Here is a 10,563-nt window from a genome sequence, read left to right as displayed (position 1 = left end):
TCAAATTCTGAATCTGAAAGTGTTAATTCATTAGATTTTGATTATGATTTGATTTTTGGTACTCCTGATAGGGCTATTATTGTTGAAATTCATGTTGAGGATAATCAAATTTCTGAAGCATTGAAACATTCTGAAGATTCAACAGTGATACAACAAATTGTTGATTTCCACTCAACAAAAAATTCTCCTGTTTATAACGAAACTCTGCCAGTTTTACAACCTGATCAAGTGGAGGTGGAGCACTTAACTTCAACTATTTATGTTAAGGGGGAGCATACTTGCGATTGGAGAATGGGAGAATGAATGGTGATGTCGAGGGGGAGCATCATGAAGATAATTTTGTCGAGGGGGAGCAAAATGATGATCAAAACGAAAATTTTCATAATACAACTGATAATGTATCTATTGCAGGTTTAGAGAATGATGAACCACTCGAAGATGCACCGTTGGATTTTGATCCAACATATCCTCCTTTGGATAGATGGACTCGAAATCATCCACATGAACAAATTCTTGGTGATCCACAAGATGGAGTATTAACAAGGGCTCAGATTCGTGCAAAGAATGAGGTACTCAATACTCACCAGGAATTTTGTATGTTTAATGTTTTTATTTCAAAAATTGAACCAAAATCAGTCAAGGCTGCTATGGAACATCCTGATTGGGTTGTTTCTACGCAATCTGAGTTTGCTGAATTCGAAAGAAATAAGGTATGGAGATTAATTCCCAAACCAAAAGATGTTTCTATTGTGGGCTTAAAATGGATCTTTAAAAATAAAACTGATAAAGATGGTAATGTTGTTCGAAACAAACTTAGGCTTGCAGTTAAAGGTTATTCGCAACAAGAAGGTATAGACTATGAGGAAACCTTTGCCCCTGTCGCAGGACTCGAGGCAGTTCGAATATTTTTAGCCTATGCAACGCACAAGGATTTTGATGTCTACCAGATGGATATCAAGTGTACATTTCTCAACGGAGAACTCGTAGACGGTATATGTTGAACAACCTTCAAGTTTTATTAACAAAGAATTTTCTGATCATTGTTATATCTTTGATAAAGCTATTTATGGGTTAAAACAAGCACCAAGAGCATGGTATGCTATACTTACCAATTTCTTAAAGCAATCGAAATTTAAACAAGGATCAGTTGATCCCAGTCTCTTTCGAAAGAAAGTTGGTGATCATCTTATTCTTGTTCAAATTTATGCCGATGATATTATTTTTGACTCTACTGACCCTGCTTTGTCAAGAGAATTCGAAAATTTGATGAAAAGCCAGTTTGAGATGTGTACGTATGATGGGGAAAATAAATAATTTTCTGGGATTAAACATTTGTCAAAGCAGAGAAGGCATATTCATCAATCAAGAGAAGTATACACGAAATCTGCGGGAAAAATTCGGAATGACGAATAGCACAAAGTTGAGAGTACCAATGGTTGTTGGAACAAGGCTTAGTCCATCATTGGATAAACCAACTGTTGATCTCACAATGTATCGAAGCATGATAGGTTTGTTACTTTACCTCACGGGAAGTCGACCTGGTATTATGTATTCTGTGTGCAATTGTGCTAGGTACCAATCAAATCCTAGGGAACCTCATCTAACTGATTTCAAGAATATATTTCGTTATCTCAAAGGAACAACTTCGTTAGGATTGTGGTATCCTTTGAAAACAGGCTTTTTCATACAAGCATTTTTAGATGTTGATTTGGGAGGATGTAATCTTGATCGAAAGGCATAAGTGGCGGATGTCAAATACTGGATGGGAAGTTAGTAAGCTGGCAATTGAAAAAGAAAACATGTGTTTTGATTTCTATAGTAGAAGCAAAATATGTTGTTGTTGTAGCTTGCACTTCACAGATCATATGGATACAAAGTCAATTGTGTGATTATGCAATCAACATGAAGAAAATTCCGTTGTATTGTAACTCACAAAGTCCCATTCGCATGTGTCATAACCCTATGCAACATTCACAAACCAAACACATTGCTCTTCGTTATCATTTTATAAAAGATCATGTTGAAGATGGAAACATAGAAGTTCTTTTTATAAAGACCACTGATCAGCTTGCTGATATCTTTACAAAACCCTTGGATGAAAAATCTTTCGTAAGAATTCTAAATGGCTTAGGAATGATGGATGCAAATTCTGTTCCCGGACTACCTTCATTAGAATGACAAGCCAAAGTGTCGAAGAGATGTCGTTTTCAGCGGTTACTGATCATGATTCAGCGGTTACTGTTCATAGTCAACGCTTCGACTTGCCTCGCTTTCGACATTATGCTCAATGGTTTAACAAAAATCTTTACTTTTGCTATATTTCAAAGTTTCGTTAGTCAGGTACAATTTTTCTTGTTCGTTATTTTTTGTTATCAAACATCCAAAACAACGAAAAGATTTTCATTTTTCTCTTTTCTTATCAAAATCAAAAAAAAAAAAAAAAAAAATTGTCTTTCGTTTTCAAAAATACCAAAAAGATTGTTCGTTATTTATTTATTTTTTTTTATTTTCTTTAAAAAATCAAAAATCCAAAGATATTTTTGTGTTTTTGTTAATTTTTTTCTTTTGTAGGTATTAGTGAAGATTTTTGGTGGTTCATGCTTGCTGCTTGAGGGAAAGGTATACTTTCGAAACTATGTCCTAGTTAGGATGTCCCTAAAAGCATGTTGCATCATGTCGACCCAAGCCTCCACGATTCAATGAGTTTTGAAGCCTTAATGGATCTCTCATTCTGAGGATTCTTCCCAACTAGGCTATATTCTCATTAGTCATTGAGCTACCATACTCTATTTAATTGGATTTAGAGTTTTCTGCTTGTTCAATTTATAGCAGTGGTACTTTCGAATCTTTCAACCAATCTTTTTCATCCTAAAGTTCTTTCACATTCACACACAATAACATATGTCCAAAATATTTCTGGTATATACCAATAAAAATCTACACATATCAAAACTTTGTGTTTATGATCTAACATCATGAGACCATGATAGAAGTGAAACTCAACTTTTTGAACTCATAAAGGAATTGACGGAGAACTTTGTTCCAGGCTTTAACAAAACATTTGTTTCAGTACCAAATTTCGATACTTAAAATCATTATCTTTCTTTGTGCGTGGTCTTGCTAAAATGTTCGAAACCCACAACATTTTTACCACACAAGATCCATACATAATTTTGTTATGAGGAATATGATTTCTGTATAAAATCTATCTGATTCTATGTTACTTCAATTATTTTTCCAATCCATACTTGTCCCTGACTACACTTGTCAAACAAGTAATTTCGTTTACAATGTATCACTCTTATGTTTAGATGTGATATTTAACGAAATTTCAAACCAACCCATGACGCCATTTAAAAAGATGCCCTTCGATACTTTTTTATAAGTATTCGAGTGTACTTCACGGGAAACCACACAAGATGTTGATTATCTCTCTTGATAATTAGCGAAGTGATCTTTGACTGGGATCTAACTGACTTTATGACGAAATTTTTATTTTCGACATCACATATCCAAATTTTCTTATACTTTCTTCTTATCTATTTCTTTGGTACACATTGTACTCACGAAATCCTTGAGGTTCTGAGTAATACCAACTTAGGCTGAAGATTTCACAAGTCTGGAAAATGATTTCACTTTTCAACCCAAAAGTGAAAGAGCCCTACCTCTATTCTGAAGGTCTCTGACGGTTATTATCCACTAGGTACCATGAAACGACGCTTGATGTGACGGATTGGTTACTATGCGTGTTTCTTGGAAAAAGTACTCATCACTTTTCCTGACATGGCATGCTTTTCAGGGACTGGTACTATTTTCAAGGAGAAACGTGGCAATCAAATAAAGACACCCGTTTGGAATTCAAATCGTGTCTACATATAAAAAGGGATATTAGGGATTTTATTCCAACTTTTCGCTCACAAAACGATTCTCAAACGATTTGTGATGTTACTCTCTTTGTTTTTCAAAGTTTTCTCCAAACCCTAACAATGGCTGCTCATCAATCGCAAACCACTGAAGAGGTTTCGTCTCAACCCATCATGAAAATCCAAAGCACCAACTTCCAGGTTCAAAGTGATGTCCCAGTTTATACTGTTGAATAGAAGATGCTCGTTGTTTCTCTTCAAAACTTTGTTCTTCCCAAGGCGATGTTCAACTCTTTTTCCATTCCTCTTTCTTGGCTATCTCTTGCTGGTTTAACGGCTACATAAAACAAGACGATGAACACAATCACTTTTCAACTGCTGAATGAATAGAAATTTCGACTATCAAAAAATTTTTTACTCAAATTCTTAGTATTCCAAATGTTGAACCCTTTGTTAAGGTCACAAATGACCAAATCATTCATATGTTCAACGAGATGGACTATCAACCACCTCTTACTAAAATCAGTGAATTCAAAAAGTCTGGATTACCGTGTCTGTGGAATTTTTTCTTTGGGATATATCTTCGTTGTTAATTGGACGAACAGTGGTGTTAGACAAAAGAAGATTAGAGGTTTATGCAATGGTCGCGGGTTTATATTAGGATTTATAAGTGGCCTATGCCACTCAGTTTTGGAATGAGTTTGGGAAAAGTGTGGTGAACGCAAATGTTGTTGATGGCATTTCGTGTGCTAGATACTAGAGCCTCATTCTTCAGTATGCTTATGAGAAGGAGGGTATCCCAGTTCCATAGAATGAAGAAATTGCCAAGTTTTCGCTATTTCATTTTCCTAAGGCAGTTGAAGATATAATCGTTAATCTTGCGAGAGCCAGAAAGATATGTATAAATCTATACGGGGCTGACACCCCCATTTGCGATTGCTAGCTACAATCCTGGTAGGATAACTTTCTTAAGCATAAAAGTAATACTATTTGACGTCCGATGAAGTATCGTGTTGGGGTATTTATCAGTCCACAACGTCGATTATAGGGGTTCATGGTAATGTTGTTCAGAAAATCTTAATTTAAACTTCCTAGTAGAACGCCTTCAAGTAGTTGTATGATTCTATTATAAAGATTTGATAAAAAATTATAAAAGTTTATGATAGGTATTATATCCTAAAGGAAATAAAATATTTTTAAAGAAATGTTTTATAATATCATGATAGATAGTACGTCCTAAGGATAACATTCAGTAAAAAAACATGATTATTAGATCTGGAAATCCTAGGAGATATTTCTAAATAAAGATGCTAAAAGTTTTCAAAGAACTTTATTGATATTTATAAAATATGTGAACTCGCCAACATCAAGTTGACGTTTTCAAAAATCACATGTGTTCCTAGGATAAAGGGAAGCTCAGTACAAGGCAGAGCAGGTTGCATGAAGATAGATAGGTTTTTAGTTTAGTCGATGTAATTGATGTTATTAATAAAAGATAAATTTATGTTCTGAAATTGTGCTGCAAGGTCAAACCTTGGCGCTTCCACCGCCAGGGGCTGTGCAATGCTTAACTCTAGTTGTCTTTCTTGTTCAATGCTTCACGAAATTATTTTCAAATTGACCCTTATCAACTACTATTTCACCAACATACCCTTTTACATATAACATATAAATATAAAGTGATAAAGTGCATTTTTACATATTTTACTTATAAAAATGACTACAAAAGATCTTAAATGCCCCATAAAATATGTATAATTTAGGACATATTAGTTGTATTATATCAACCCATTTACTTTAATATGTCGAAATCTATTACCAAACCTATATATTTTCATGTTGGGTTGTTTTGTCATGTCAAGTTTTACCAAGCCTAGAAGTTACTAAGGAAGCCTAGAAGTTACTAAGGAGAAGGTCTAGAACTTCCAAACATTGCATTTAGAAAAGAGAATCTTCAAAGTTATTGGTTTTCAGCTCTTATTTTGTTGTTCAAAACCTTTTAACATTCAAGATGTCTACTGGTTAATTTTCTTTTCTTTAACAAATTTTCTTCCTTACTTCTTTGAGGTCGTCACATATTTGAATTCTCTATCGGGTTCTAGGTTGATTCGTTTTCTTTTCACCTTTTTAATGTCAAAGAGTTTCTCCTGAATGAGCATTATGTAAAGGTCTAAAAGCTTCCTCCTTTAGTTGTGAGGAAAATAGAGAGCAAACCCTCCAACCCAGCTCCCTAGAAAAAGAAAATGCCTCTTGAAGTGGGACAAGAAATCTTTTAGGGTCTGAACTGAACCCTTTTGAGATGAAGCAAAAGATTATCAATCTTACACAAACTATAAGTCAAGATTTATATATACATACGAATCGACGTCATTTTTTTTATATTAAATATCAAGTCAAATTCAAATTTCGATTGCATACTAATTGCGTTTCGTTTCGTATCATTTATTTTTGTGAAAAGTATTTTGAAATCCATGTTAATTCATAACAACTTCTTGTTAAAAAGGTTTTTTCGCAACTTATAACGCATTTCGCAACTTACCAAGTTCCAAACTTGATGATATTTTTGGTTATTTCTCAAAAATTTGTTTAAAATATTAGAAGTAATTAACAAATATGGTTATCTTGATGAACATGGAATTTCGTTTTTCGTCATTATAGTTATTAGCCCATAAATAAATTATATTGTAACACATAAATCAATATAAACATTATTAATCTCGTGAAAAGTGGTACAAGAAACGAACTTAGAGTTAGACAAAAAGAGGAGGGTCCTTTAATGGCTGTCTTTTTGTAGTTCATTCCCATATAAATTAAAGAAAAAGTTACAAAGAATGCAGAGAGTAATAATACACTAATAGTCTCTCTATCGATGCTTTTCTCCTCTCTTTCTCTATAAGTGTGTTCTGACGAAGTGTTGTACCTTTTACTATTCTTTAGGTACCTTTCTTGGCTTGTGGTTTCTACTTCATTAACAATCTAGCGGTGTGATCTTTTTGCTTCAAATCGCTGAAGAAAAAGAAGAGGTTTTGACTTTTAGGTCAAAAATAAGTGTACACATAGAACGGCTCAATGTTCCATTATTTTGAGAATTTCTCACCTGATGATCATCACTTTAATGATTTCTGTCACACACAGAAGTCTAATTCTTGTTTGGTAATTCCATTTTCACTGGTTTTCTTGTTTGAATCTATCTTTATTGATGATATAATCAGTTGCTTACATGTTAGTTTTGAATTTTTAGAAATCGCTGTTTGCAATGCGTGGTTTTTTATATTATGAGTGCTTTTTCTGTATTAAGTTAGCAATTTAATCATTAAGGTTGACCGACTCTCAACAAATGTTGACTTTCTTTGTTGGTGTCTTTGTTAAAACCATTATATTTTTTAATTAGTTTTGTTTATTGTTAAGATGTAAAAGAGATATTAGCTAGTTTTGTTTCAAATAAAATGGCAATTCTTAAATGGTAAACAAGGTCTATAAAGTTTCTTGTCATTATGTAATTCATTTTTATGTCGTTTTCAAGATTTAATCACTCAAACTTTTTTTAAGATTTAATGGCTCGACTTTTAATTTAGTTTTTTATTATGAATTTTCTGTCTTTTTAACTAGATATTGCTTTGATCACTCTTTTTTTGTACGGAATTTGATCACTCTTAATGATATGACTCTCAACTTCCCCAATGATGTAGACTAGAATTATTGAAACGATTAAAAGACAAAAAGGTGATTGCAACCTAATATTTTTTTAATTTATCGAAATTTTCTTATTCATACTACTTAATTCCTAGAATCTACGAAGGAACTATCAAACATCTAATTGTTGATGTGTATTATAGTGCTAAATATTAATGCTGTTTGTAGTAATTACACTATTGCCACATGTATACTGTCTTAACTATTTTATTAACGAAAAAGCAATTTTACTTATATTAATTGTTAGTTTTGTTTCTTAAGAAATGTTTTTAGTGGAAACTAAACAAGTATATATGGTAACATTTGCAAGAATAAAAAATCTCTAACACTGAAAACACTTTGTTTAAATAAATTTAGGGATTTTCTAATATATGTCCTAAGGTCACATATAAGAAGCATTAATTATGAAAAATATTACCATAATTAAATTCAAAATAAATTTATTATGAAGATTATTAATAAATTTCACATTTAATTATGGTAATATTCGTTATAATTAATATATTTTACATTTAATTATGGTAATATTTGTCATTAATTAATTAATACTTCTTATATATGCCCTTAGGCACATATTAGAAAATCCCATAAACTTATACTTAATTGTTAAACTAATGATGTAACAAATAGGGAACAAATACTTGTTAAGCGCTAATGATGTAACAAAACTGGAATGCAATTCAATAAAACATGGTTGATCATATATGATCTATTTCTAGTAACTTTTATTTTCTTGTTTTAGGTCTCTAGTATATCCGATTATGACTTTGGGTTCAAAGAGGATCTTTTCAAAACACCAGAACCCATAATAGAACAACCAATGATAACCCTGTGTGGAGAAGACATCATTTTTCCAGAAAATAAGTTTACATATCTTGAATTACTTGAAGATGAGAACTTCATGAGCAATCTCTTTGAAGAATATAAAGATATCTTGCCAAAAGAAACATCATCTTCCTCAGAGTTTCCAGATTTCAAAACAGATGATAACATCGCTATTAAAGAAATTTTGTATCCTTTTGGAACATTCACAAAAAGTGATAGCTCGGACAGTTTAATCTCAGTGGAAGCGGATCAAATGAGGCCGATTTCCATGAATTTTACTGAAATGGATTTGAAGAATGTTCATGGGTTGCAGCCACAGGTAACGAGTGATCAAATTCAAGAAACCCGCATGCAGAAGCTTTCAAGATACAGGGATAAGAAGACAAAGAGGAATTTTGGTCGAAAGATTAAGGTGCATCGTTTCTCAAAATCTTTTCTTTTACAAATCATCATTTTTTTTAAAAGCTTCTCTCTTTCTCTCATTAATGAAACGATTGTGTCGCTAAAGTTATTACTTTGTTTTTTATTAGTATGCTTCCAGGAAGGCGTTAGCAGATGGTCAACCACGGATCAAAGGAAGGTTTGCCAAGGCTGAAGAAACAGAAGTCTTCAGAAAAGAATAAGAGAGTGGTAAACGTCATAAATCGGCATTTGGAAGAAACTGGAATCTTGTAGTTAAATGTATAAATCTTTGTTGATCTTGGATGCTGATTGAGTTGTTTTTTGTTCGGTTTTTTTTGGATGTTATTGTATGATTTGTATCCAAGTTTCTGTTGAATATATGGAAATGTTACTTGTAATAAATCATATCAAGAACTAGATGGAGTGAAAATGTGAAAGTATGTTTGAAAGATACTGTTTTTTGGGATCCGAGTTATATAAAAACAGGAAAGTTTTTATATGGAAAATTTAAGAATTTTTTTCTTGTAATAAGATGGAATTCAAATCTTATGATTGACTTGCTTAGTTTGGGCTTTCCGGGCTGGCCCATATCCATCATTGTGTTGTTCCATATTTGTTGATAAAATTCTGATTTAACGACTTAAATTTATAAGATAGAGTAAATTACGCAAATGGTCCCTGTGGTTTAGTGTAAATTACACGCTTGGTCCCTAACTTATTTTTCTAACTCGGACTGTCCTCAACTTTTAATTATGTAACGCGCCTAGTCCCTACTCTCACATTCTGTTAATTGTTTCCGTTAGACACCCCACGTGCCTTGCACGTTGGGGGTATAAAAGTCATTTCACATTTCCAACGATCTTCAAATACTAATTTTTCATCAGGATCGAACCTAATTTAGAGTTTCTTTCAATCCTTCATCATTTGAAGCGGTTACACCTAATCTCCTTCAAATCAAGGATGGTTCAATGCGATTGTGGGCGTGCTGCTGTAATTCGGACTTCAACTACTAACAATAATTCAGGAAGACCTTTTTACGCATGTCCAATTAAGGTATGTTGTAGTTGAGAATTTTGTAATCGTAACCCTAGATGGGGATATCACTGTATGCGATTATAGGTATTGTAACCGTGGCTTTTGAAATTGACAGGAACCACGTAAAGGATTTATTGCTTGGGTAGATGATGATGAAAAGGATCATGGTGACAGATTGACAATCTCCTGGCTTGTGAGGTTGAACAAGAAGCTGAAAAATGAAAATCTTTTCTTGAAAATATGTTTATTTATTAGTTGGGTATTGTTCTTGGTGATACTTGTTTACAAGTTGTAAGGTGGTGATGAGTTGTTATTGTAATGGTAAAGTCTTCTGTAATGGTTAGGTTGTAGCAATGTATGTGATGGTATCATTATCTGTAATGGTTAGGTTGTAGCAGTGAATGTGAAGGTATCCTCTTCTGTAATGGTTAAGTTGTCTATGTATTGTAATGCAAATGGTTAAGATTTTTAAGATCAATGAAAATGGTGTTTATGTATTGGTTAGGTTGTCTGTGTATTGTAATGCAAATGTACTGTAATGGTTGTAGCAGTGTTGTATTGATTATGTTTTAAAGTGATGTATAAGCAGCATATTGACCATTAATTAGTACCAAACTATAACAGGGCAATGAGGGTGACATCATAAGAAGAATATAACAATCTAATTTAGTACCAAACTATTATGGAAAATATAAATGTAAAAATCAATATAAACCAAATTATTATCTACCCAATGGTGTATCAT

At 32.8% G+C, this 10,563-nt stretch overlaps 1 protein-coding gene across 1 annotated transcript; it reads left to right on the top strand.

The window, feature by feature from the left end:
- Positions 1–299: 299 nt before the first annotated feature.
- LOC128129021 (uncharacterized) lies at positions 300–9,138 on the top strand. The gene is made up of 5 exons (XM_052767734.1): positions 300–594; positions 637–710; positions 2,572–2,619; positions 8,299–8,793; positions 8,912–9,138. The coding sequence occupies exons 1-5, from the start codon at positions 300–302 to the stop codon at positions 9,002–9,004; spliced, it is 1,005 nt and encodes a 334-aa protein (XP_052623694.1). The 3' UTR covers positions 9,005–9,138.
- The last annotated feature ends 1,425 nt before the right edge of the window (positions 9,139–10,563 follow it).

The sequence above is a fragment of the Lactuca sativa genome, chromosome 9, assembly GCF_002870075.4.
Source record: "Lactuca sativa cultivar Salinas chromosome 9, Lsat_Salinas_v11, whole genome shotgun sequence".
Classification (NCBI taxonomy): domain Eukaryota; kingdom Viridiplantae; phylum Streptophyta; class Magnoliopsida; order Asterales; family Asteraceae; genus Lactuca; species Lactuca sativa.
The sequence above is the reverse complement of the archived record's forward strand: the minus strand, read 5'-3'. Positions and strand labels throughout refer to the sequence as shown.